A 27,396-nucleotide genomic window follows, 5' to 3' on the forward strand; every position below is an offset into this window, starting at 1 on the left:
ATCTGTGGCAGTTTTTCCATAGCAAGACAGTTTTTACGCGGCAACACCATACAAGATCTTGGTGTTGCGAATCGAGTAGAGGTTGACAACAAGTCCGAGATCTAAGGCCATTAAGCTGTCGATGCCAGCAGACCACCCGGATGTTGAGTCGGCCATAGACGCAACTCTATTGGTAGACACCAACAACAGAAAGGTGTACAACAAAACGTGCCGATACTCTAGAAGCCAGAATTACCAATCTGTCTCGATAGGCATTCGGCAACACCAAGTCGCCTAGATCTAGCCCAGCAGTATGCGCTGGATAATCCAAAACGGGGGGTTGTGGTAGGCATAAAGCTAGATGTTCAGAGAGAGGCCCAGGATAGACGGCCACGCAAGGGGAGGACGATTCTTCCTTCATGCGGTCGAGAGAAAACACATTAACAGCTATCTCGGACACGTTGATATGACTATATGATGGAAGGACAAAAATTGAATAGAAAAGCGCAAAGAGGGAAGTGTTCACCATATGACTAGGACTGGAGAGGATGACGGATGGTTCATTGGATGTTCAAGGAAACCCCAGAGGTAACGACTGCTCCCTGGCTTGATGCTCCAGTTTGCCGCTTTCCTAAATGTTTTTCATGTTTCAGTAAAGAGGTATTGAATCACGACTCCCATTGTGCCGTTTGTCACCCACGGCGAAGTCAGCCAAACCCATACCATTTCTAGGGAATGGGGCCGTGGCACGGGTACCCCAAACACTCAAGAAAGAAGTCTTCTGAGAAAGGCCAAACCGGGGAAGACACAAGTGGAAGTCGCCCAAACCGTCCTTTTCCACTTCACCGATGGGCAGCCCAGTAGTGGTGTGCAACTGCCAGCCTGACTGGACGCTGCTTTTGACTTTCCTGACATACCAATGTGGGCTCAGCTATGAAAAGCGAAGATAGTAACTGGAGCAGTGATTGGTCGTTGGCACAGGACGATCGAAGATAGATCCAGGAAGGCTGAGTGGATGGGCGGTGTTTGAGCTTAAGACGGCACTGGAACACAGCATGATGCCGCTTGATTGCCCGGCATAACTAACGTATCAGACTATCGGGATCTCCTATGCGGACATAAATGGGAAAAGTAAACAAACAGTAGGCGGTGTCCCGTCCATCTCAGTGGCATCCCGTCTGTACAAGCGTCTTGTCCATTCACTGCCTATTCTCTGATGAGGCAAAGATATTCGATGTTCGGTTGTGTTTGAGAGGCTGAGAATAAGCATATTACATAGTCCCTAGAGGTAGTCTTTCAACATATCCGGGCATTGTGTGATCAACAGGCGAATGGACTTCGGTATAGGCCGGCTTGGAGACGACGACAACTTTTTGAACAGGGCAAGCACGATGACGACATTGCTCAGCCGTTCTGTCCAATCAGAAGCATGTAAAGACCTCATCTGCCTTCCAGCCCCACCTCTCTCCCCACTCTGTGCATTCCTCAAGGTTCTCAAGTTCGAGACTCCGTCCTCCTTCTGGTTCCCGCCCATCAATGTCCTTTCAAGTTAACGCATTTTAGTCATTGATAACCATTTCACCGGTGAACGGATTCGTATTGTGCAAATCAAAAGGGCCTGCCAGTCGCGAACACGTGAAACGGTCCGCAAGTCCAACAAGCTACCATACCGGCTTCAGCTCCAGGAGCTTGTCCGAGTCCAGAGTCATGTGGTGAAACCGCCGGGGGAGATGAACCTAATGATGGTTACCTCTGCCTGGGATAAACCGAGCTATCCATTGAAAGAGCTGCTTGTTTCTGGCCTGTTGTGTGGGTGGCACGGATCGGATGAACGAGCAAAGGGCCAAGACAGTGACGCACTTTCGCGGCTAGAGAAGTAGGTAGACACCAAAGTATGTGTACCTTTTTGGTTCATCTTCATGGTCTTCCTGGCCGGATATGTCAATGGAGCCCCCGTTCGCAAGTGGCCTCATTCTCACGCGGGGAAGCGACCAAAAGTCACCTACTTTGGGCACAACATCCTGTACAAAAGGAAAAGAGCAAGGAAAGAAAACGCACGAGACCTTCCTGCCTTTCGCCCCCCCCTGTTCGGTATTGCATGAAGGGGTTTGCTGTTGCTGGATGGGATTTCCTGTACCGCAGTCGTGTAGCTCTCCATCACCTTCCGTGCTTGTCCACTTACATCCATTCACTGCCTCCTTGCTTCCCCGCAAACCGAAACAACCTTCCACACCCTCTTCCCATTTCCATCCCAATCTGGTCTTGTATACCTTGTTTTTGTTTTCCCTCGGCCCTTACATAACGACCCTACATCCGTCCGCAGGCCCTGCTTCGTCACCTCTTCTTCCTCGTATTCCCTCTGTCGGAATCTTTCCCAAAAACACACAACTCCATCAGCCAAAGGCCTGCCCACTGAGCTCACATAGGTTTATTTGCCCTTTGCTTGCTCAACATGGCGAACTTCAGCGATCGTAGGTGGATATCTATTTTCTCGTTCCTCGTCGTCGTCGTCGTCGTACATAGCGCTAACCAACTTTCCAATAGTCAACCCCTTCGCGAAGCGCGAAGCGCATAGCTCGACATCCATCACCACTTACAAGGTCCTGACTCTGCTCTCCTGGATCCTGTCCGTCGTCACGACCGTCTACTACGATTTCGAATCGCCTCAGGATGGACACCTCATTCGCCGGACGATTTGGGGACAAAACTACGCCCATCGTTCGGGTTTCACACAGAATGCCACCATCACCTCCATCTACTGGTGAGTACCACCACCATAATTCTAACCGTTGCGGTTGTTATACTAGGACAACGCTGACGTTCGAGCAGGCTTGTCTTGTTCATTCTCCAGCTAGGCTACATCGGTCACCTCTTCTCCAACGATTCGGCCAAGGTCAACGCTGCTGCCTCTGTCGGTAGCCACTTCATCTTCAACAACTTGCTTCACTTCGGCTGGGTGATGCTCTTCGTTCGCTCGCACTTCATCTGGTCCGAGATCTTGTTGATCATCAACTTCATCAACCTCACGTCGCTGTACTTCCGTCACAATACGTACCCCAGAGGCATCCACATGCCCGCTGTGTCCGGTCCCCTTGCCTGGACCTTCGTGGCTTTGTACTGGAACGGCGCCATCATGGTGCCTGCCCAGCACAGCTTCGTTGCCCGCATCTTTGCCAACGTCTTCATCTGGTCGATTCTGGTCTACGGAATGTTCTTCATCGTCATCTACAAGGTAAGCTTGCCACAGCTCGTTTATTATAGTCACCGTTTACTAACAAATCCTAGGACTACACCATGGGGTTCAACCTGAGCGTTCTCGCTGCTTCCTTGGGAGTCGCCCAGTTCTTTGATCGCGTCATTGCATTCCAGTGGATCTTTGCCTTCACCATCATGGCAGTGCTGTTCGTCTTCACTGTGGTCGTCGCCGTACCTGCTTGGACCGGTAAGGAGGTCAGCTGGGGCAGACGCGAGACTCAGCCCGATGCCGAGCGTGCTCCTCTTCTCGGCGACAACTAATCATCTTGAGAAAGAGCTGTTGGTCTGTACCTATACAGGCTCCCTTCTAATAGAAGGGTAAACCCTTCCAGAGCTTTACGATGTTGAAAATACCCATAACAACATGTCACTTGTTGATCCGAGTTGCGGCATCGGTCGGCCGCGGTGTAGGAGATTCTTTGCATGAAAGTAGTTGCAAGTGGGAGGAGTTTGTCATAATGATAATCATGTGCTTCAAACGCACACGAGAAGGAAAAGAAATGAAGGAATCATAACCGAATGCGCAATGTTCTCGGGAAAAGAAAGAAAGTTCATGGCATGGTTCATCCTCCTTTAGGCTTATCGTAGTTGGTAGCTTCCCTTATCGATTAGTTATCGTTAAAGCGATTCATGACGTACTTGTAGTGTTGTTGCAACCCCGATTGGATGTTTTAGCGTCTTAGCCCGTCCTTATAGGGCATTTTAGTGATTGCTTCAGGGGTCTAGAACGGGCACCACAATCAGATCCTTGAGGTTCTCGTGCACGTTGCATCATCCATCACAATGCCGTCACCTCAATGTCCTCATCACTCCTCATCTTCTCAGCTTTACTTTTATCTCGCTAGTTAGGTAGCTAACCCGTATGCTATCATGGCATCTCGACTCATCCGCTTTCCGTGGCCCATGAACGTTGGGACCGATATCTGCCAGGTATCGCGAATCCAAACCATCTTATCCTGCCCTACCGGCCGCGGTCGACACTTAGTGCGGAGGATCCTGTGTGAAGAAGAGCTGAAAAGGCCTAGCTCCAAGTTGAAGCCATACCTGCGTGCTGTGCTAAAGTTTGCAAAGGAGCATGACACGCTGAAGCAGCAGGGCAAGGAGATCGAGGGGTTCGGTCATGGTCATGGTAAACGGCTTGAACACAAGTGGAAAAGTCAGGGTGTTGATCTGGGTGAGGTAGCTGCTTTTATGGCTGGGAGGTAGGCTATTCTTCTTTAAACTCTCCATATGACAAACACTCTTATCCGGGACAGACTAGATAACACTCATGGCTTTTTGGGTCTATAGGTTCGCAGCAAAAGAAGCAGCCATCAAAGCTCATCCCCATCGTCACTTGACCTTTCACGACATCATCATCACCAAGGCAGCAGAGCTGGACCAGATTGAGAGGGAACTCCTACAGCAAGGACTTCCTTCTACTGAGTCGTCTTCCTCTTCCGCTTCCGGTTCCGGTTCTAAAACCTTCACCGGCTCAACAACCGGCCCCACGACTAAAGTCGATCCCAAAAACATCATTCCCGAAGACAGACTCTTCGACCAGCAGCTCGAGACCATCGAACAACGTCATCACGTCTTTGAGGGATCTTCCAAGGGACCGACCACGCCCGTGGATAAGGACGATATCATGCCCGAGGACGAAGTGTTCGATTACAAGCTGGAAACGGACAAGCCAGGTGGATACGATAGACCCAAGAGCAAAAGCTTCGCCGGTTCTACCAAGGGACCGACTACGCCTGTGGATCCAAGAGATGTAATGCCAGAGGATCGGGTGTTTGACTATAAGCTGGAAACCGACAAGCCCAATGGTAGCAATGGCAAACCTCGAATCTTCACCGGCTCAACAACCGGCCCTACCACCCCCGTCGACACAAGCGATGTCATTCCCGAAGACCAAGTGTTCGACTACCATCTCGAGACCGACAAACCTAACGGCAGCAATGGCAGTACTCAAAGCAGGAGCTTCACCGGCTCGACGACCGGCCCTACCACTCCTGTGGATCCGAGAGATGTGATGCCCGAGGATAGGGTATTCGACTACAAGCTAGAAACCGATAAGCCAGACTCCGAGTCAAACTCGGGCGCAAATGATACCACGCTGGCAAGGAGGAGAACAACAGTACCGCAGGAAGCAGCGCCGGGTAGAGCTAGGTTGGGGAGTGGACCGCCTGTTGCTATCATTAGAGGGGCTAAAGAGGGGGCAGGTGGTGACGAGAATCACCAGGTGGCGCTAATTAGTATCAGTCATGATGGGGATTATGCCACGGCCACTTGCGTGGGGTTTGATGCGGGCAGTATGGTGAAGGGGGGGTTGGGTTGGATGGTTTCTAGGTGAAGTTAGTTGGTGCAGTTGGTGAAGTAGGGGAGGAAAGAAGGCAACGAAGAAACGGCTGGCTTGACGGTTCAGAGGAACTAGGTCGTGGCGAAAAAAAAAAAAAAAAGAAAAAAAAAGGAACGAAAAAAAAACCAGTAACCCAATCATTTCACATAGGCAAAGGAACGGGAGAAATGTAGGAGTTTGTGTCGTATCGACTTTTCTATTGAACTTGTTGATAACCCAAAAGAAAAAAAGTGAAAGAACATGTCCGTTATTGATGCCATCGGAAGATTTCAACTCTCCAATCTGTTAATGTACCGCGTCAGCACCAAGTGGATGAATTACACCATATATAGATAACAGAGGCGTCTATTTTCATAACCAGTAAAAGCTCGAATAGTGTAGTGGTTATCACGTTCGCCTCACACGCGAAAAGTCCCCGGTTCGAAACCGGGTTTGAGCATTTTTGCCTTTTTTATATTTAACACAACCTTTGTGGTAAAGGAGTTATCGGCCTTGCTCTCTTTATTCTGGTTGTGTCTGCTTGTCGGACGGAGTCTAGGGTGACGTCGGGGTTTCTTTTTTTCTCATCTTGTTCTTATTCAACAGGTGCTGCCTGTTCGTTAGTGCCGATCATTATCGCTGGCAAATACGCATGATTATTGAAGAAGCCTTTTAAACCCATCCTCAAGATACATCTTTAGATGCACTAGGTGGCCGGCCCCATACATAGCTTAAAGTCACGAAGTGGTCAACCGCAACAGCATCAGCAGGCTGTGGCATCTTCCAAGCCAACCAATCCGACGACTGCGAAGCCCGCGTGTTCGCCGAGCCGAACAGCAATTATTATAGCAGATATGAAACAACTCACGATCTAGCCTCCGTAACCGCGCCCCAAAACCAGCATTTGACTCGTCGTTGCACAGCATTGGTCTAGAGACCACACATCATCGGAACCAGAGTTAAATCTAATGCATTTTTTTTTTTTCACCTTTGTGATAAAGGATTCATCGACCTCGCTTTCTTTATTCTGATTGTGTCTGCTGGTCGACGTCAAATGGCGTTATCCTTTTCTCCCTCAGCAGATGTTACCCGTTGGTGCTGATCACGCATTACTTATCACCGGCAAATACGAGTACGATTTATCGAAGCTTTTCTCAACTCGTCCTCACGACATATCCTTAGGTTGTGCACTAGGTGCCGGCTCCATAGCAGGAAGTCACGAAGTGGAAGCAAGTAGTTGCGATGGAAGATATGATCGTGGGTAACAATTCACAATGTACCTTCTAAATCACACCACATAAACCTGCATCCAGGCTCTTCTGACACGCCATGACTTTGGGAACAGCACACATCACTGAAAAGAATTGTAAATCTAAAGGCCATTTTTAACACACAAGTTCTACAAATAGATAATCCTAACACCTAACATGATTTGAAATCCCATACCAAAGCAACCGACGACCCTTTCAATCATCTCTAACAATCATCTGCCAAACTTTTATAATCCCTCCGTATGCACCCCTCTCCCAACACACAATCTCATCTCCTTCAAGCGGCCTCACTCGCTTCCGCCATAATCGCCTCCCCCTCATCCAACAAATCCGTCACCTTCTTCAAGTTCCCAATCAAACTCCTACCCAGTCCCACAAGCAACAACTTCTCCGCGTTCGCCGGCAATCCAAGGTATGTAGGCGGCTCGCGCTCTGGCAGCTTCTGAATCCAGCTCATGAACTCCTGCAGCGACGTGCCGCTGGGGACCACCAGGTCGCCTCCTCCGGCTGCGGCATCCTTCTGTTCGTCCAAATCATAGGTGACTTCGACGAGCTTGTGGCCGATATCGAAGGCGGACGGCGTGAGGAAGGTGTGGACGAGCTGGTTGAGCATCTTGAAGTCGTTCTCGTCGTCGATCTTTCCGCCGTATGTCTCGACGATCAGGTAGCGGATCATCTCCCAGGGGATGTTGGAGGGGGCGATGTTGGTGCGGCCGTGGGCGGCCGTGTCGATCCAGGTGTCGATGACGTGGGCGGAGCATTCGTACTGTTTTCGGTGTTGGTTAGCATCCTCATATCGTTTTCTTGGTTAGGGTGGGTGAGAGCAAAACTTACATCAGCATCATTGAACTCCCAGAAACCCTTCCAACCCAGGTTAGGCGCATACCGCAACCTTTCTTGGACAACGGCGTGCAAGAAAGACAAGAGCAGGTACAACCTTGTCCTCTCGACGGGACTCTTGAGCGACCTGGTCGAGAGACTCGACAAGGAATCCTTCATGTTCGCCCTGACACCCGCGGGCTGCTCATACATGAGGACTCTCGAGGCACGCAGCAAGTTGACAGGAATCTTGGGACTGGACTCCATCGACAAGAAGAGTCTGAACTCGGGGTTGGGGTTGAGCGTCTCCATCTTCTTCTCCACACCCTGCAGCCAGCCGGGGGCGAGGTGGACGTTCTTGATGAGAACCCATGATCCGGTCTGAGCGGCGTTGGCAATGGCCTTGTCGGCACTGCCTTCGGCTTCGGCTGAACCCATGGCAATGTTGGTGCAGCGGACGCGCATGCGCTCGACGAGACCATCGACCTTGTAAGAGGCATCGAAGCCAGGGGAGGAAACAAGGGCGATGGGGCGGATAGCCGAGACTTGGTCAACGGTTTGCTTGAGGTCCTCGACAATGTCAAACAGCTCTGCGCCAAAGACAAGAGTGACGAAGCGCTCCGCCGCAGGGACGAAACGATCGAGGCGGAAGAGCTTGACAAGTAGCAGCGACATAAGCGCACGGTCGTTGGGCTCGGTTTCGTCGGTCCAGATCTTGGGAATAAAGTCCTCAGCCAGCTCCTCGGTGAAGAACTTCTCCCAATCCGCTTCCGGAACTGCGTCGATCTTGTCCTTGAGAGCAGGAGTTTTCTTTGCCCGCGCGAATGCTTCGTCGCGGGTGCTCTGATCAATCGAGACATCCTTACCCTCGATACGCTCATCCAGAATGACATCCAACAGCCCCTTATCCATCTTGTAGGGCGAAGCCTGGGCAAGAAGCATAGCAAGAGTGATGCGATCCTTCTGCAAGAGACCCAGAGCGGTGCGCTTGAAGGTGGCCACGAAGAGATCCTTGACAATGATATCCCTCCTGACATTGTGGTCTGTCACATTCGCCAGATGGGGGTTTCCGCGCAGGACGGAATGGAAAATATCCAGGAAGTACTGCAGCGAGAACCGGTAAAAGTGGTTGAGGTAGTGCAGCTGTTCGAGGACGGCGAAGACGGCACTGCAAGATCTGGCAATGATGTTGTACTGCAAAGTGATCTGCTCCACCTCGGCCATGACGCCCTCGGTGTTGCTCATCTTGGCTGAGATCTCCGCAGCCTCCGTCTTGAGAGTCTCGAGTGTCTCGATGACATGGTCGTCATCAAGGATGTTGCCGCGCGACTCGTTGAGCGCCTGGAGCAGCTTCTTCTCGAGTTGGCGAAGATGGACCTTGAACTCGCCCTGCAGCTTGATGAGGTTGGATCGCCTCTCATCCACGTCAGGTCTCTCAGACTTGAGGACCTCATTGAGTGATTGGGTCTGCAGACTGCTCTGCGTGACCGTGAAGTTGACAAAGGTCGTCCTACTGCAAATATCTGGCGCGAACGTGGCGGAAGGATCTCTGGTAGAGAGGTAAATCTTGAATGCAGGCGAGAAATCGATTTGTTGCTTGCCAAGTTGGATGAGGACACGACCGCCGGTCTTCTGATACTCCTTGTTGAGAACATGGTTGAGAACAGGGTCGAGGTGCTCAGCATCCTGAATGAGAATCGGGTTACCGAAACGGAGTGAACTCTCAAGGACCTTGGTGAACGAATCGTCCAGGAAACTCGTGACGGTAAGCTTGCGATCCTTAGACTCCCTATTAAGGAACTCGGTAACGCGACCCGAAGGGTCGATGATGAGCGGGTACCGGTTGAATCTCTTGAGGATAATCGCATTCTCCGTACACAAGTCATCCACGGGCAGCGTGTTCTCCTGCCAGCTGAGCCTCTCATCTGCCGTCGAGAGGTACTCAGTCATTGGGTTGTGTTGCTTGAACTGGACACCCGACAAGTGCAGCTGGTGAAGCCAGTCTTCCATCATCGACTTGCGGAAGGTCTGGTCATACAGACCGCTGTAAGCCAGGAAAGCTGCTGCGACAAGGACGTCGCCGACAAGCGTGCTGATCTGGGTCTCGAAAGACCTGCTACCCTCCTCCCAGCGGGTTCTCTCGCTTGACAAGCTGTCGAGAAGCTTGACACTCCTGTCGACCTTGAACTGCACCCTCGACATCTCCGCCTTGATGGCTTGTGTTTCACTGATGAGTGCAGCATACTCGGTCTTGTACCGCGCAATACTGTTCTCAAGGGTAGAGATAGTCTGCTCAACAGCCTTGGCCTCGGCCTTAGTCTGGAGAGCTTGCTCCTCAAGCAACATGACTTCCTCCCTGAGGGGCCCAACACGGTCCAGGATCTCAGCATAGTTAACCTGCGCCTCAACCCACTGTACGAGGGGACCGCAAGCCTTGGACGCGCGATTGACCTTCTCAAAGGTGAACTCCGGATTAGCCAAGAACTCGTTGCGCATCTTGACCCTGAGACTCTTGGTCATCTGCTTCTCATTGTTGAAGTTGACAATGCTGGCAATGAAATCATCTCTGCGGACAATACCCTGGATCGTCTTCCAGTCGTTCGCCTTGTGACCAATGAGCGTGCAAACGGACTCAAGCGCAAGCTTGACACCAGAGGGAGGAGTAGGCATAGACCTGACTTCGGTGAGATGTTGCCTCTTGATGCTGCTGACGGAAGCCTTGGCCTCCTCGACAGCCGGCTCCGCCCTGGCAAGATCCTCAAGCACGACCTTCTTGCGAGACGCAACCTCAGCTTCCTGCTTCTCAAGCGCGGCCTGGATCTCAAGGGAGATGCTCTTCCTCTGCTCGGCCTCGCGTTGGTCAGCCACCATGCGCTGCAATTTCTCGTTGGCTTCAGCGTCCTTCTGCTCCAACTGAGCCTTCTTTTCTGATAGAGTAACCCTGAGGTCACGGACTTTGTCGACTGTGTCACGCAACTTCTCCAAACCAACGTTGAGATGGCGTTGCTGCTCCTCAAGATCTTCCCGCTTTTCGTTGTAAAGCTTGACGTATTGGGCAACGAAGTCGAGGAAGTGGCGGGGAGTGAGGAAAGTGACCTTGCCTTGCTGCTTGAGCAGCTTGGCATTGAAGCGCTGCAGCGAGTAATGGATGTAAACCATCGCGTTGACAACTGCCTCTCTGTGCGACGGCGGCAAATTGAGACCCCTGTAGGCAACAGGAATGGTATCCGGCGCGGCCCAGTTCGGCCGATCCAGATCCACGGAGTGAGTAAGCTCGTGAGCGACCTGGAATAGGGCCTGGTCGGACCAGTCTCCGAACCAGTTGAGCACACAACGATTGAAGAGCGCAGGCGACGTGGCAGCCTTGGACGACAGGCCGTCCTCGCCCGGCGGGTTCATAGTGAACACGACGTGAAGATTCTTGACGATCTGGCCCGTAAACCACTTGTACAGCTCTTCCTGCGAATCAAGAAGCAAGCCCTGGCGCTGGGCACCTTCCTTGCAAGCCGTCATGAGCGCGGCGAGATCATCGCCCTCGAACAGACCCGGCACCTCCGCATTGGCGAGAAGGGTATTCATCCTTTCGAGGAAACCGGAGTCCAGAACGTTGGACTCATCCATAATGAAGCAGATCTTCTCTCCCTTGCAACCGCACCTCCTCAACACCTCCCTCAAATCCTCATCAAAGTCCTCGGCCGAGTACTTGCCATGCACCTTAATCTGGAACACCTTCAAACCGTTCATCCAAGCCACAAACCTAGACAGCGTCGTCTTGCCTGAGCCACTGACACCGATGAGAATCAAGTGTCCCTGAGGCTGTCTGAACACACGATCAATGCGCAAGACATGCTCCAAAACATCGTTGAACAGAATAAGCGGTACATCGACCTCTTCCTCGCAGAAAGTCTTGAGTCTGGCCTTGACGAAGTCGCGCAGTTGCTCGCGATCAACCGGTACGTAGTTCTTGGACAGCCAGTTGGAGAAGAGGATGGGTCCGCCAAGCGCCTTCTGCTCGTCGATGGTAGGGAAATACTCCATGGCGATTCTGCGCACCGCATCATCGGTCCACTTGCGCTCTTCCTCATCAACCAATCTGTCCTGGAACAGACGCAGCGCTTCATGGGCCCAGATACGGATGAGGCCCTCAACGGACAGCGTCTCAAGCGGCCTGATAGCTTCGTACACACCACGCACCCATCTCGTCAACTCACGAGGACTGTAGACATAGTGTGGTTGAATCTTGGGCGTGAACCGTTCTTGCGACTCGAGATAGAAGCGAACCATGGCTTGGGTGAGTGCCTCGGCGTATCCGCGCAGCGAGGGAATGACCTTGAGAACAGCCGCGTTGAAGCTGCCGTAGATCTGCATGAGCGACAGCTCACCGGGGTAATCGACCATGATGAGAGGCGCATGTCTGAGGAATCTCGCGCCCATGGGTGTACGACCAGCATCGGTAGGAGGGTTGCAAGCACCGACGAACTGGATTCTATCAAGAGTGACCCACGCCTTGTCTGATGTCCTCCAGAAACCGTTGTGTTCAACCAGCTGGCGGAGGAAAGAGATAGCCCGCTGAGTACCGTACTTGTCGGGAGCAGGCAAGTTGATTTCATCACAGAAGATGACGAGCCAGCGTCCAATCTGGGTAGGCGAGAGCATGACTCCGTTCAAGGTCTTCTTGTACTCGCAATACTGCTCGAATGTCTTGATGAGCAGGTCCGGTGTAGTAGCACTCGAGAAGTTGAGGCCGACAACCTCCATGTTGGGCAACTTCCTCAGAGCGCTGAACAGCGTCATTGTCTTACCGGAACCAGGAGGACCGCAAAGGAGCAGCGGCTTATGCTCAGCCAGCCACGAATACAAGACATCCTCGTGACGGATGGTGTCGAGCGTTGGGATGACGACATCAGTCTGAGTTACCGAGTGGGTGTTAACCTCTATGGTAGGAACATGCTGCTGCCAAGTCTGCCATTCACCCTGGGGCATTGTGACGGTGAAGTCAATCAACGAGCTCGTGCCATCAAGTGGCGGTGATCCGAAGCTCGCCAATCCAGCGACCTTGTCGCCAAAGGCCTTGCGATCCTTGAGAGGACAGTCACCAGTCAGCGCCCATACTAAGGCGAGAAGCACCTTTTTGGAGATATATCCCTCAGTCTGCTCGGGATCCATAGGGAAATCAACATGAGCGGAATTGTACTCGATGATATCTCTGACAGCCTTGTTCAGGAGCGAGAACATGGTACTGAGAACTCTTGCGACGGTGAACTCCATAATGTGCTCGTAGTTCTCAGCCTCCTTGAGGACTTCAGTAATCAGGTTGTCTCTCGTCAAGAATTCTTGGAGCAGATCAGCAGCTTGGCTCTGGACAGCCAGTGCCTTAGCAGAGCTCTGGCCGGTCGCGACCGCATCCTCGTCAAGGTCTTCGAAGGCAACGGTTCGCAGAGTCTCAATGTAGTTGGCAACCATCATATCGGGAGTGACGGTGTCCTCGCTGAACCATACCATACCGCATCGAGAAACAGTAGCGAGGGTGGCGTACTTGAGATTCTCGACCTCGAACATGATCCGCACGTTGGGCGGGAGGTTGAGACGCTCACCATTGGGCAAGGTGAGAAGCTTGTTGTCGTCGAGAACAGAGTTCAAGTTTTCAACCCATTCGGGATCTACATCACCGTCGAAGACGATCCAGTGGCGCTTGGCGTCCTCACCACGGAGATTATCGACAATCTTGCGGAGGATGCTGGTGAACAAACCATCGGTCCACTCTCTGGTGGTCGAATCGAGGTTACCATAGAGGGCTTCCTTGGACATGACCTTGCTGTCAATGACATGAGAGACGCCCTCGACGTTCTCCGTTTGCTGTAGGGCATCGAGCAACAACCGCCATGCGGCCGACTTGCCGGAGCCAGAGTTACCCACCATCATGACACCATGGTGGATCTTTTGAATCTGGTAGAGCTGCAGGACCTTGGTCATCCAGATGTCGTTGACCACCAGCTGCCTCTCCGCCGCCAAACGCCTGATGGCCTCCTGCAGCTTCTCGAGGCTAGCAGGTACGTACTTCACGCCGGGGAAGCAAACTTCCTCAATCTCCATCATGATCTCCACGTCAGACTTGATCAACTTCGGGGCGATCGTCTCCCTGATACTCTGCACGATAATCTCAGGCTCGACAACATCTTCGGGGCCAAGCGACTCAGCGCCGCCGGTCTCCAGCAATCTAGCACGCTTCAGCCCGCCGGAACTAACCAGCACACTCTTCAGGGCTCTGAGACCAAAGTCATAATGCGCCTGCTTGGACAGTTTCTGAGCGCACTGGTCGAAGAACGGCACGGTATGCTTACTCAACGCCTTTGCCTGGTTGAAACCCTGGGAGTAAAGCATGACCTCGGCAATGAGCTCCTTGTCGGGCTTCGACATGGCGACGCTCCTGAACAGCTTCTTCAAGTTATCGGGCAGGTTGGAACGGCCGGCATAGCCAGGGTTCATGGTGATGAAAATACCAGCGTTGGCGTTGACGTGGACTTGACGGCCGTCAAGTTCGATCTGCGCCTTCTCATCCTCGGCACCCATCTTCAGACCGAGCTGGATATCCTGGATCTGCTGCGAGACAGCCGAGAGAATCTTCTCCTCAAGACGGTTGAACTCGTCGAAGCAACCCCAAGCACCGACTTGGCAGATACCGAGGAAGATGCGGCCCATGGCTTGGTTGTCAAAGGTGTCGTCGCAGCAGAAGACCAGGGTAAAGCGACCGAGCTGTAGACCGAGCGCCTTGACGGACTCCGTCTTACCTGTACCAGCAGGGCCATAGGGCGAACCACCCAACCGCTGGCACAGAGCCTGAGTGAGAGTGAGGAAGCACCTGTCTGTAAGCGGCGTGCGAACAAGTCTATCAGGAACACCGAGATATTCAAAGCCATAGTTAAGCTTGGCGTTGGCCATCTTGATGTGCAGACGCTGGAGGAAGTCTCCTTCCGGAACGTAAACATAGCGCATCTGCAGAAGCCACATGTAATGCGTGTTGGAGTTGGCGTTGAGCTTGTTGAGCTTCTCGATCACGTCGCGCTGGTGGACGCATTCAGTGATAAGCTGCTCGCACTTCTTGCGGAGCAGGACTTCAAGGTCGCCGAGAACAGTATCAGCAAGCATCCGAAGGACCTGAACCTCACGGTCAAACAGCAATTGAAGGTCTTTTCCGCCATCAGCGAGTGCCTGGTCCACCATGGTAGTCCAGACAACTTGCGTAGCGAGCACGACAATCTGACTGGGGTAGGTGTTCATGAATTTGATCAGTGCGTCGCGATCAACCTGTTCGCTCGAGAAAATGGGTGTAAACTCGTCCACTGCCTCAGCAAGCAGTTCCGCAAGCGTAGCCTTCATGCCACTCTCAAGAAGGGCGAGCCAGTCGTTGATCCTGGGGGTCTTGACGAGATTGATCTCCTTCTTGAGTCTGACCGTCTCGCCTTCTTTGCTGGTAAAGCCCGAGATGACGCCCTCCTCATCCATGACAAGACCGTTCAGGCCAGCGAACATCTTCTTGAAGTGCTTGGCAATGCGCATGGTGTCGTTGCTGTTACCAATCATCTCCAGCAAATCTTCGTCACCAACGAAGTAGAATCTTGGGAATGACACACGCTCCTTCTCGAGATACTCGCCGAGTGCCTTCTGGATCTTGTTGAGCAGCTCAGCAAGGCGCTCAAGCGACTTCTGGACATTGGGGATGTTCAGCACGTCCAGCACGTTTGGCTGCTTGTAAACCTTCTTCATGACCGCCAAAAATTCGCTGTTAATGTTCTGGAAGCGAGAAGATTCGATCGGCAGAAGATGCTTGATATCCGCGTTGCCGTGGAAGACACCTTCGAGATAAACCCACTGGCGCTGGACGTCAATCCAGATATCGAACAAGACGTGCACACGGTTGAGTTTCTCTTCCCAAGAGGACGCCTCCTCCTCGAACTCCTTGTAATAGGGCGAGTGCTTCATGGCCTGGAGCGAGTTCAAGTTCTCACTGCACTTAGCGAAGAGGTCGTCCCAGCCACGGATAAGTCGACACTTTTGCTGGTACTGCACAAGCTCAAGACCATAGTTCGTCCACGTCTCGCGGACCTGCTTGAGGAACTCTTCGAGGGCCATTTCACCCTGAGCTTGGATGATGATATCCTTGACAATTACCTCAGTGGCGACGAGGTTCAAGTCCCAGACGTCTCCGAGGGTCATTGAGACGGGAGAGTAGCGTTTACCAGGCTTGATTTGCTTGTAGATCTTGGTCCAATGCCTGTCACGGACAGCCTCCGACTTGAGCTCGCCGAGAATAGGATTGACCTTCATCAGCTGCCTCAGCACGTTCTGGATATGCTCGAACGCGGCGTATTGTCTCATTCTGCTCGGCATCTCCTTGGTCATCTTGATGAGATTGTCGATCGACGCACGGATCTTTCTCGGCTGAACACTGTTCCAGAGCGTCTCACGAAGCTCATTAAGGTTCTTCCAGATGGTAGACAGCGAGGCCCAGACGGACTTGAAGTCCTGAACCTCCTCGAGGATAACACCGAGCGAAGTGTCAGGAGTAGGCGCCAAGTCGAGCGCCTCCTTGGCCTTGGCAACCATAGTCGACTCCTCCTGCAACTTGGTGATGCGCTGTTCGAAATGAGTGAGGGTGGCAGAGGCGACGTCCGGAGCAATGGTGCCAGACACGGGCTTCTCTTCGTTCCATTGATGCGCGATCTCGGTAATTTTGTCGTTGACGACCTTATCCTCAGCAGTAATCTTGGCGCGAAGAGCGTCCGACTGGTCGGTAACAATCTTGCTCTTGCGGGCAAGCAGTTCATTGAGCATATCCCACATGCCGTCCACCTGCTCGGCATGCAACCAGTCGTTCTGGAAATGGTATCGCTGGCGGACAAGGGTCGATTCACCCTGCCTAAAGGTTTCAATCTCGGGAGCCCACAGCTTAACCTGTCTAGTGCAGCTCTGGACAATCGTGATGAACCGGACAGCCTCGGCCGTGGAGTTGGCCGTCATCGCCTGGCCCTCAAGGTCCTTGCGAGCCTTCTCGAGCTCCGCATACACCTCGCGCATACGGTTTCCGAGGCGGCTGGCAAACTTGATAAGAATATCCTGCTGCCATTGGTCGTACTTGGCATTGACCTTGGTCTGGACCTGATCATAGTCGATGGTCATGTGGCCAAACGAGCGGCTAACCTCAGTGGTATCAAAGGTTTGTCTGGTCTTGCGAATCTCCTGAAGAAGCTGGAGCCATCTTGAAAGCTGGTCACCAAGAACATCATAGACATGCTCGGATTGGAGATCCCAGAGTGACTGGAACTGCAACCACTTGTCGACGTAGGCGCCAATCTCGCGAATCTTCTTTTCTACTGAAGTCTGCACTCTGAGAAGCTCTTCGGTGCAATCACCAGGAAGATCATTGAAGCGCGGCTCGTCAACCACTTCCGTGCTAAGACTCATGGTGTATCTGGTCGCCTTAATCTTCTTGAGGTTGCAGATAACTCCAATCCAGTCCTGCAATTGGGCAAACCAGCTGGCTCTTGCGTATTCAAGGGGCGGGTCGAGATAGATGACTTGGTTGCGCATGGTAATTTCGTGCACCAGGTTCTTGATAAGTGGCCCATCCGACTTGACCCCATCAGGAGAGGCGATCTCGAGAAGCCTCTTGCGCTCGCTCGGACGCTCAACGTTCTCGTCTTCGAAAGCTTGAATCCAGGCATGAATTGCGACCTGCAAGCGAGTATACAGAACAGCCTTGATTTCCCTGTTCATGCGCTCTACCCAGTAACCAAGGTTGACATACTGCTCCAAGTTCAGCTGGTCAACGGCATGCTGGATGGTTTCGAGACGTGATTGGAAGGCCGATGCCTCGTAAGGACATGTCTTGAGCTCGTTCAGTGCCTTCTGTACCGTGACATAGATGTTGGCAAGAAGGAGAGTTTTGGACTGCAACAACGAAACCGAAGCAGCGAACTCGCGAATGAACATGACATGCTTCGTCTCGCTGACCTTGGAGCTTGTCTGGCCCAGTGGGGTGTTGGGATTAAAGGTTGGCTTGAAGTGCACTTCGTAGGTATTGACGAAGGTCTCCCAGCGAAGCGGTATGCCCTTGGAAATCAGCGTATACACGTCGTTGCGGTGACCGCTCAGCAGCACAGCAACTTCGGACATGTCGGAGATCTGACGATTTGTCTGGGCAAACGTCCTGACACTTTCCATCAAACTGACAGCAAACGGATAAACGCGCTTGGCCTCTTTAGCCACGTTGTTCACCGAATGGGGGACAGGATAGTTGAGCCAAAGCAGGTTTCGAGTTTCCTTGAACAGCGCGATGACCTGCGCGTCGAAGTTCACAGCCAACTCGAGAATGTTTCCAGCAGAGCGGATCCTGTTAATAGTAAACAGCAAGCCGGAGATGGATATCTGCTTCCTCTGGACGTCATGAAGCCAGGCCTCGAAGATGGGCCTGGTATCCAGCTTCTTCCTGAACAGGTCGCTCTCATTCTGAAGCTTTTGACCCTCGGTATGGAGAGCCCAGTCTGAGCCAAGGACTTGCTCCACCTTCTTCATATACTGATCGAGTTGCCGCTCAATCTGTCTGGCCCATATTATAGCACCTGACACTGGCGGCAGATCGTGAAGCTGAGCCATAGCATGGGCCTCCGAGTGGCCATATTGCTGCTTGAAGCGCTCGTGCAGGGAACTAATGGCCTGTTTTACGTTGTCGATGAGCTGTGTTTGGTACTCGGCAATAGCACCACGAATCTTGGGGCGTACGAATAGAGCGTTGAACTTGGAGAAGACGCGGAACATCTCGTTGGCGTTCTTGGCCGTGGCCAGACGGTCACGAAGGCGGGCAATGATGGAATTCTCCACACGAGCAGTGCGCTCATTGTAGATATTCTCTGCGCGTACCCATTTTTCGGTGCCTTCGCGAGAGCAATCAAGCAAATCAACATCCTTCAAAGCCTCCCAAGCCTGCTTAACCTCATCAACCGCGTCCACATCGCCAATTTCTTCGACGACGGCGACGCCATTAGCGCCGGAGGCCGTGGCAATGCCATTAACAGTTGCCTTGGGGCCCAGCACATTGATGATCGTCTTTTGGAGCTGCTCGTGGTTATCACGGAAGTTGTGGACATAGTCCAAGCGAGACTGCAGCTCGGCGTGACGTGGGTTAATCTTAATAGGAATGAACTTTTCGTTACGCCGGCGAGTTACTTCACGAGCAACATTGGTAAACTCTTTGATGCTTTCGTCCCAAGCGCGGAAGATGCTACCTGCCTGCTTCATGACACCTTTGAACTCTTCATAGTCGAGTTTGACCAGCTCCGTTCCAGGAAGCAGTCGGTGTAGGACCTCGTCCAAGTCACCAGAAATGGCTTCGACCAACGGGAGGGCGCGGCGGATGGGATAGGGGCATATCCTTAGCTTCTTGTTCAGGTGGCCAAAAATCTGCCCAATCGATTCCTGAACCTTTCCAAGGGTGGTGGCAGACAACAACTCATCGAGCGGGAAATCTCTCATGAGCTGGTTGTACTTTTGAACCTTTTCCATGGCCTCCTTCAGACCCGTGTCAGCTGTAAAACTGACAGTGGCCTGGAAACGCTTGGCATGCTTTAGGATATCAAGCGTGAGCATAACTCCCTCACTCCGCAGTTGGTTCTCGATGCCCTCGAGGGCTGCCTCCATGGACAACCAGAAGTTGATTTCTTGGTTGGCCGTGCCAGTTGTCGGGTCCCTTGTCATCTTGGTAATCACCTGAATGGATTTGATCCAGTTGTTGACGGTGGCCTGCAGATTGTTGAGGAAAGTGCTGTCTGCTAGCACGGTGGCTGGAAGAAGGTCGATGGAGGGTTTGACATTCTTGTTGGCCGCTTCCTCGAGCGTACTCTGCACGAGGGGGTGAAAGGGCAGAGACACCTCAGGGATCTCGACATTTTGCTGGAGATGCGACAGACTCAGTTCCAGCTCAGTCCAGCGCTTCTTGGTAACAGGAATTCCAGTCTTGGCGTCGACATCGGGCCTGCCCCTGGCGCCGTTGAGCAACTGCTGGCTTTTGGTGCTCGCATCGAAATATGGAGCAAGACCGTTATGGAGATAGAGCTGGAGGACTTCGTAGGGGGAGCTGGTAGGTCCCTGCTCGCCGCCGCCCGTTGATAGGTAGGCAGGACCAGGTAGGTTGAGCAACTGGATTTGGGAGGTAAGGGGCACGATAGGGTCGAGAGGTTGCGGGCGTTTAAGCAAGACGAGGAAGGCAACGGTCGTCGGGGACGAGGTCAGATCGCTTGAGATGGTATAGACATGGGTAGGCTCGGCTGTCACAGGGAACAGGTTAGCTACATTCTCAACGCGACGGAGCGGAATAAGTAAACCTACGCTCTTCAGCCTCGGCTCCATTCTCTCCATCAAGAGTGGTGGTGGGAGCAATATCTTTCTGTATGTACAGGGCAACCTGGGTATCCAGGGCAAAGCGAGAGCAACGCTGGACCGTGTCTGAATAGCGAACCTTGGACAAGAGACTGCCGGGGGCTTCGAGCTCGTCTCGCTTTGCGCCGAGGGCTGCTTCAAGCAGAAGGACGAGATGGTCGACAACCTTGACGGGGTCGACAGCAGCGAACGGCGTGGTCGCAACGCCGTTGGCGTCCGGGCTCGGCTGGGGAGGGGGCGAAGGCGCCGTGTCCATCATGATGGGCGATGGACTACCGAGAGCGGTGCGTCCGGAGGTGAGACGATGGGGTACAGTATGGCAAGATGTAGATTCGGGATTCGGCCGTCTATGCGATCATGTTCATCGGGGTCTCTACAGTACACGGCACAGATGGGCGGTGGTAGAGCTCGTCGTCGGGTACTTTAAGTTGTGAAAGTTCGTTGATAAGTCGTGGCTGCCCGTTTGTTGTTCAAGATAGCACTGACGTGAAGCTCTAATCGACACTACACTACTCGAGCTAGTGGCGCACAGCGGACAAGCAAGAGCAGTCGAAGAAAAGGACACGAGCCTCTAGTGTACTGGTTTTCGAGGGCGCAGTCGCAAAAGAAAGGCTGAAGCAAAAACCGAATGGTATAGTGGCGTAGAAGGTAGGTACTCGTTGGGTGGCCGAAGAGAAGACGATCGTGGGGTATCTTTCTTTCTAAGTGGTGGTGCTCTCTCTGCTACCTAGGTCTATGTGGATTGGATGTGCTCTAGAATCGCTTGTTGCGAGGCGGGCGCTGGGCGGTGTGCGCAAAAAGTTCAGCTGTTTGTCCAGACGAAGGAGTGTCGTTGAGTGGGTTGAAAAGGTCAAAGAATTATTGTTTACTCTTGGAGCAACAACCACGGGCTGAGGATAGCTTGCCCCTTTGTTCGTTGTTGGTGTTGTGCTGATGTTGCCCCCCTTTGGACTTTTTTGTGGTTGTTCAGTGTTTCGGTCAGATGCGTGTCGTGAATCTCTTGTGACCGAGGAACACTGCGCCAGACCTCTCACTGTTCACGGACTGTCACGCTGCTGTGCGGCCCAGGGGACTGCGGTGGTGCTGCCCGGCAGGTGTGTGGTGTGGTGGGCGCCCGCGTTCCTTCCATCCCAGAGCGACGGGACGCGGCTTTGCGGGCAACAGCTTGTCGCGAAAGGCGGCGAATCCATGTGTCAAAACCCCTGACTTTGCGAAGGTGACTTTTGATTGGCCAACTGTCTAAAACACGGATTCCACTTTTGTCGGGCTGCGACGGGTGTAGATCTAGACATGGCAATGGCGGGGTTTTCTTAGCATCGATATCAACGCTATACTATACCTTACCTAGGTGAACTCCAGGCCATCCGTGAACCCCGAACTTCATGTGCATCTCCCATTCCTCCGAAAACATGTATCATGTATTGATACTTGTACAAACATGATCGTTCTTTCGTGTAGGTATCAAGCTATCGTGAACCCAAGACCTCCAGATATAGGGGTGTGGTTGACAAACAAAGATTGGATCTTTGCTATACACGTTTGTCACCCAAAAATCAACAATATCCGTAGAGGTGCTCATCCTGCATGGAAAACATGTGAACGATGCGAACTTGTTTTTGGACAACGATAACACACTAGCTTACCCGAGCAATCGTTCAACAATGCTGTCTATAATTCACCACATCCAGTACATTGACATTTCCTGTTTCAACCCGTCAAGTCCTAGTGTCCCATGAAGCATCCCTAGCCACTCCCTCTGGCCATTCCGCTATGATACCCAAACCGAAATCAAATAGTCGGACAAGAAATATAACCGATAAAGCAGAGCCGCAACGCCTTTGCTTCGAAACCAAATACCAGCCTTGGCTACACCCAGAGCCTAAAATCATGAGCAACTCCTCCCCGTAACTGGGAACAAGCATTTTTCCGGCCCAAACATAACTCTTGCAGTAACACTCCCCTCGCTCTATTCCCTTTCTTCGTTCCTCCGTCTCTCTCGGTATTCTTGTTTTCAGTGCTCAAGAGCTTCCGCTCGCCGCCGCAGCATTCGATGAGTTGGTATCGTTCAGTCTGACAATAACCCGTTGGTTGCAGATGTCAATGAACTGTTCGAACTTATCAATGATCTTGTTCTTTTCGACAATTGTTGCCTTCAGTTCGTCAATCTCCTTTTTACTTTCTGCCTTGACCTTCTCGAGCTCCTCTCTCGCCTTGGCAATCTCACGGCGCAGATCCGCACGGATGCGCTCCTCGGCTGACGGTTGTGGCTTGCTATAAATCGCGGGCCGGTTCTCCGCCAACCCAGTTGCCACCTTCTGTGGGTTACGGTTGATGGCCGCACGAGCGTTGTAAATGTCGCGCGGGAGAAGGGGGACATGAGGGTGGTCCTGCTGGAGAATCTCGAGCGTCTCTGTAACGCCGACACCTAGACATCGTCAGCTAACAGAATCTTTAACCGGCAGACGCGAACGAGCAGTTGACATACCACTTTCTTTCAGCTGCTTAACTGCAGCAACCATCTTGCTGTCCAGTTTCCGCGCAGCGGGGTGTAACAGAGGACTTTCGCTCGGGCCGTGGTTGTGCTGAAGGTGGATGGCGTCAGGGCGGTATCTGATGGTCCACTGTGTGCGTTGCTCAATGGCGAAGAAGCCGAATGGGCAGTCGCACTTGCGGGACGTCGTCTTGCGCTTCCGCATCTCGGGACTCACCCGCTTCGGCGGCTTCCCGGCACGGTCACACACAAACAACACCTTCTTGAGACCTGGAACCGTCTTTTTCGATCGGCCAATGACCACGGCATAGCCTACCGAAGTGCAGTATTCCAACACATGCTTATGAATGGCGTCCAGTGTTGCAAAGCTTCCCCCCTCCGGAGGTGCTGACATCATCAAACCACGTGGTTGTCGTGGAACAAACGGCGTTCCGTCGTTCAGCCTCGAGCTGCTCCCATCATCATCTCCAGACTCGCCCTGGTGTCCACTAATCTCCATGTCGTCATCGTGATTGTTGTCCTGAGCAGCATCCGCGGGCTCCGGGTGAGGAGGAGTTGGTTGCTGTTGTACATGCTGCACTTGTTGAACCTTTTGAACCTGCTGCACTTGCGGGATCTGCGGCTGAACTGGAGGCAGGGTTGTCTGTGGTGGAGGGTGTGGTGTCGACTGTTGGGACAAGATGGAATTATCATTCTGAACGGACTGGTTAAGCGATTGCTGGTTGAGCGACTGTTGAGCGAGAGATTGTTGAGCAAGGGACTGTTGTGTGAGGGCCTGGCTCAGCGGCGCTTGGCTCATGGGCGATGGCGTCAGAGATTGCTGACCAAGTGACTGGCTCATAGGCGGCTGGCTCATGGGCTGTTGGCTTAACTGCTGGGCAGTCAAGGGCTGCTGAGGTATGGGCTGCTGGTTCAACGATTGTTGAAGATAGCTCGGCAATGTGTTGGCTTGCTGCTGCATTTGTCGAGGAGCGGGGGCTCGTTGGCGTGGCATCGCTGGCGGCATCTGTGTCGGGGGTTGTCGTGCGGCATTTTGAACGGTCGATACGCTGGGAATCGGAGGAGTTGTAGTCGTGTAGAGGTGGTGTGAATACTGGCTTTGCGGTGGCTGCTGAGCATGCTGCGTGTGTTGAGACGCGTAGGCCTGGGTCTGGTATGGAGACGCGTGCTGTTGCGATAGCGATGGCGACGGCTTGTTGGAGGTTGCCGTGCTGACGTTGTGCGGTTGGAACTGTCGACGGAGCTGGCCGCTGAGGTTGCCAAAAGCCAGACCGGGATGCCCGCTCCCGGAGGACATGGTCGAAGAATGAGAAAGAGAAAGAGAAAGAGAAGCCGGCTCAAGGAAGGAGAGAGCGAAACAAGTAACGGGGAAGGATGTCGAGCAGGGGCCAGGAAACCCTGGGGTAGCTCGTGCTATCCTATCCGAAGCCCACTGTAGTCCAGTGCAGTCGAGTGCTTCAAATGACGTTGCGACTCGATCCTTCTTTTTGGGGGAATCGGATGGGAAGTCGAGCTGAGGCTGGCCTGTCGGGAACGGGCCGGGCTGGTGAACCGGATCGGAGCCGGGCGTGCGGGCGGGCGTGTACCGAACGTGGAGTTGTGTGTGATTGAGGATGAGCAGACTGCCCGGGTGTGCAGCCAGGTGTAGCAAGGGAACTGGAAATGTATAGAGATGTGCGGATGGGCGAGGCAAGTGGTGTGTCAATTATGGACAAGCCGGGGGGGAGGGTGTATTGTAAAAAAAAGACTGGTGCCCGCGACAGATCATTTTCCTGGGGCATCTTGAACTGCCCTGTGCCTGCCTTGGTCCGTGCAGCAACAAGGGCCGGTACAGTATGCATGACAAGTGTTCTTGCTGGCTTTGGGACGAAAGCACACAGTAGGTAATCCGCAATTTTTCCTCCAAACCAATAATATTCCAGATTTCCGTTTGGGATTGCTGTTTTGGTCCACTTATAAATCCGTGTTCTTATGCCGGGCTGAATTCAATGTTCATGCCTCACGGCAGTCGAGGAAGGTGAATACCGGTAGCAAAACACCAAACTGTAATTCATCTGCGTAGTGTGGTAGATTTGCCTATCATATACCAGTCAGATGTTTTATATCTCAATCGAGCTTGCAGTGTCATTCCAAGCCGGTAACCAAGTGCTGAACTCTCACGAACCCATTCACGCGTGTGACTATGATCATCCCGCCGTCCATTACCCCCCGCCTTGGGCCCTTGAACGTTTTTCTCCTCACACTCCCTGGTGTCGAGATGTCACCTAACTCCTCACACGCCCCTCCCCTCTTTTCGGTTTTCACTAACGGATCAACACCCGCAACAAAAGCCATTCTTCCCCAAATGACTGCGAACTACTCTGGCTTCAGTCTTCCCTTGCGTTATTACCATTTGTGATATCGAAAATTCAACATTCCTCAGCTACACGATTGAAGTTAGTTCGCGGGTTGGTAGGCACCATGTCAAATGTCGTTCATGTTCAAAAGTCCACTCGAAACAAGTTTGGAGATCATCATGCCTGGACCAACGAACATCTTTCACTGTCAACAGCAAGCCACGATGTTACCGCCCATCTCATTCGCCCGGGTTTCCAGGTACACCGCAGACCACGTACGTAGGGAGACAGGGAGGGAGGGAGGAAAAGTCCTGCGCGTTGGCAAGATCTGGGACGGGCGGTCCCGAATTGGCTTTTTCTCAGCCTGCATCAGAAACCTTCATCTGACACTGCATCTTGCCGAGGCGACGACAGATAAACATCCAAAAATAAACGAGGCCAAATCGATAAGACGGAAAGGATGGAGACCGGACTGATCGGCAGACAAATGACTATCTTTTTGCCGTCGATACAGAGGCGGACACGAAGCATAGGGCTCGAATTGACTGACGACGATCAGGGCCTCGTGCCCGCTTGCATGAACGCCAGTTTGATTGAATCCGTCAGCGACCCGAGGTCTGTTTGTAAGCTGATAAAAATCAGACATTCACAACAAACAATCAGCCGTAGGTGTTGGCGGCACGACCGACCAGGAAGTCTCATCTTATCCGCCCTTCCGCATCTGTTCATACATATCCACTTCCGGCTTTTGGCCCGGGCCGTGCCGTTCGGCTTCCGGGCTTGGCACGGGCTGTTGGCTTAACCGGAGTAACCAACAATCTCCTTCTGCAATACTCTATCCCTTCAAGTGACCGAAAGCGTCCGACTACCTACCGATCTACTGCTCCAATCGCAAGCTCTGGCGGAATTCGGCAATGGTCACAGCCTTACCCCTCAACTCCGACTTAACATCCCCTTCTGTTCCGGGATGAGGAACCCTTTCCAGCGTCCAGAGTTCAGTAACGCCCAAGCTCTCCAAGTAATCCAGCCCCCTTGCGTAGTTCGTAGCAACCTGTGCAATCCCATGGCTATCATCCGAAAACGTAAACTTTCCTCCCATCTTGATCCATTCCTGTAAATTCACCAAATTTGTTGATTAGCAACTGCCCTCGCCACCTTCTTCTTCTTCTTCTCTCTCGTATGCTCAGTCAGCCCAAGGGGCACAGAAAAAACAAGAAAGGAACTCACCTCAGCAACCTCTCTCGCCGGATACGGCTCCTCCAGTCCCTTCCTCAACGCACTAGTATTAACCTCCAACCAAGCCCCCAACCCCTTGCACTCCTCCAAATTCCTCTTCATCCTTCTCCAAACCCCTTCCCTCCACCCCTTCACCCTCCGATCCGGCTCCTCGGAAAACAACCGGACCAAATCAAAGTGTCCCACCACCTTCGGCCGCGTCGCGTTCAACATCTCGTGCTGTTCGTCGTAATACCTCTCCCACAGCTTCTCTTCCTCGCCTCCACACGCCTCCTGCGCTTGCAGGAACATGGCCCTGTCGAAATCAATCGGGATCCCCGCGGTGTGGTGGATGGACCCGATGAAGTAATCGACGCAGGGGGTGGAGGACAGCAGAGAAGAAATCAGCGGACCGTACTCGGACCCGCGAATCCATTCGCCTTCGAAGCCGATGAGGATGTGGATCTGCGAGGCATATTTGGCTTGGAGACGTTGGGCTTCGGCGAGATAGGAAGCGTGGTTAGGGATGAAGTTAGCGAGGGCTGTTTTGCCATTGTCCGGGTCGAGCTATATGGTTTGTGAGTCAATGATGTTTTGTTTTTGAGGGTCGCTTGGGTGTCTTGTGCGGTGCGGTAACTGCTTGGTGACCGTACTGCTTGCCGTACGTACCTCTTCGGGGTAGAGGTCCGAGAGCTGGGTACGGGGCATGTGCTCCGTCAGACCGATGGTCTTGTAGCCGACGCTGATGGCGTGTTTTATAACCTCCTCGAGCTGGTCTTTGGCGTGTCCGGGGCAGAATTGCCCGGAGTGGGAGTGCATCGTGAACGCCATGGTTGAGGATGAGATCTAGGTAACCTAGAACGAATTGATTCGGTTACGAGAACAGATCAAATAGGCAAATTAAAAGGCTATTTGCCGGATGACAAGATTGAAGCAAATATTGCCAAAAATCAATTGGGCGAGGAGGCACAAAGTTCACGAAAGCGTTTGCGTGCTACTGAAATTTTAGGTCGAGTTGGAGTTTCTTAGAGCATGAGCAGTGAGGAATTTCGGCTGATAAACATTTGGATTCGGTGACTCAACAAGAAGCAACAACTAGAATTGACCTTGCAACTCGCACACTTCGGTACCCCAGTGATAATGATCATGCTCCAGACTCAGAATTTCGTAATAAAATAGAGGAATACTCCGAAAAGGAAAAAAAAAAAAAAAAAAAAAAAAAAAAAAAAAAAAAGGAAAAAAAAATCAACGTAGAAAGCTTCATCAAATGCGTAGACG

General features: G+C 52.5%; 5 protein-coding genes and 1 non-coding gene across 6 annotated transcripts; 3 read left to right on the plus strand and 3 right to left on the minus strand.

Annotated features, from left to right (window-relative positions):
* The first annotated feature begins 1,975 nt into the window (after positions 1 to 1,975).
* Positions 1,976 to 3,857, plus strand: SMAC4_00759 (uncharacterized protein). Its single transcript, XM_003349820.2, has 4 exons — positions 1,976 to 2,450; positions 2,524 to 2,740; positions 2,809 to 3,211; positions 3,265 to 3,857. The coding sequence occupies exons 1-4, from the start codon at positions 2,432 to 2,434 to the stop codon at positions 3,493 to 3,495; spliced, it is 870 nt and encodes a 289-aa protein (XP_003349868.1). The 5' UTR covers positions 1,976 to 2,431; the 3' UTR covers positions 3,496 to 3,857.
* A 247-nt stretch (positions 3,858 to 4,104) lies between these two features.
* SMAC4_00760 (uncharacterized protein) lies at positions 4,105 to 5,651 on the plus strand (the record flags this gene model as incomplete). The annotated part of the gene is made up of 2 exons (XM_003349821.2): positions 4,105 to 4,436; positions 4,525 to 5,651. The coding sequence occupies 2 exons, from the start codon at positions 4,105 to 4,107 to the stop codon at positions 5,567 to 5,569; spliced, it is 1,377 nt and encodes a 458-aa protein (XP_003349869.1). The 3' UTR covers positions 5,570 to 5,651.
* A 290-nt stretch (positions 5,652 to 5,941) lies between these two features.
* On the plus strand, positions 5,942 to 6,014 carry SMAC4_13483. The gene has a single exon. It is a non-coding gene; the product is annotated as a tRNA-Val (tRNA).
* A 502-nt stretch (positions 6,015 to 6,516) lies between these two features.
* Positions 6,517 to 21,281, minus strand: SMAC4_00761 (uncharacterized protein). The gene is made up of 3 exons (XM_066089486.1): positions 20,026 to 21,281; positions 7,660 to 19,964; positions 6,517 to 7,591 (listed from the first exon to the last, which is right to left on the minus strand). Exons 1-3 carry the CDS (start codon positions 20,333 to 20,335, stop codon positions 7,103 to 7,105), a joined length of 13,104 nt encoding a protein of 4,367 aa, XP_065946470.1. The 5' UTR covers positions 20,336 to 21,281; the 3' UTR covers positions 6,517 to 7,102.
* A 315-nt stretch (positions 21,282 to 21,596) lies between these two features.
* Positions 21,597 to 24,340, minus strand: SMAC4_00762 (uncharacterized protein). The gene is made up of 2 exons (XM_066089487.1): positions 22,562 to 24,340; positions 21,597 to 22,501 (listed from the first exon to the last, which is right to left on the minus strand). Exons 1-2 carry the CDS (start codon positions 23,862 to 23,864, stop codon positions 22,095 to 22,097), a joined length of 1,710 nt encoding a protein of 569 aa, XP_065946471.1. The 5' UTR covers positions 23,865 to 24,340; the 3' UTR covers positions 21,597 to 22,094.
* A 996-nt stretch (positions 24,341 to 25,336) lies between these two features.
* SMAC4_00763 (uncharacterized protein) lies at positions 25,337 to 27,145 on the minus strand. The gene is made up of 3 exons (XM_003349824.2): positions 26,788 to 27,145; positions 26,131 to 26,685; positions 25,337 to 26,014 (listed from the first exon to the last, which is right to left on the minus strand). The coding sequence occupies exons 1-3, from the start codon at positions 26,947 to 26,949 to the stop codon at positions 25,781 to 25,783; spliced, it is 951 nt and encodes a 316-aa protein (XP_003349872.1). The 5' UTR covers positions 26,950 to 27,145; the 3' UTR covers positions 25,337 to 25,780.
* Between the last annotated feature and the right edge of the window lie 251 nt (positions 27,146 to 27,396).

This window comes from Sordaria macrospora, chromosome 3, assembly GCF_033870435.1.
Source record: "Sordaria macrospora chromosome 3, complete sequence".
Lineage (NCBI taxonomy): Eukaryota > Fungi > Ascomycota > Sordariomycetes > Sordariales > Sordariaceae > Sordaria > Sordaria macrospora.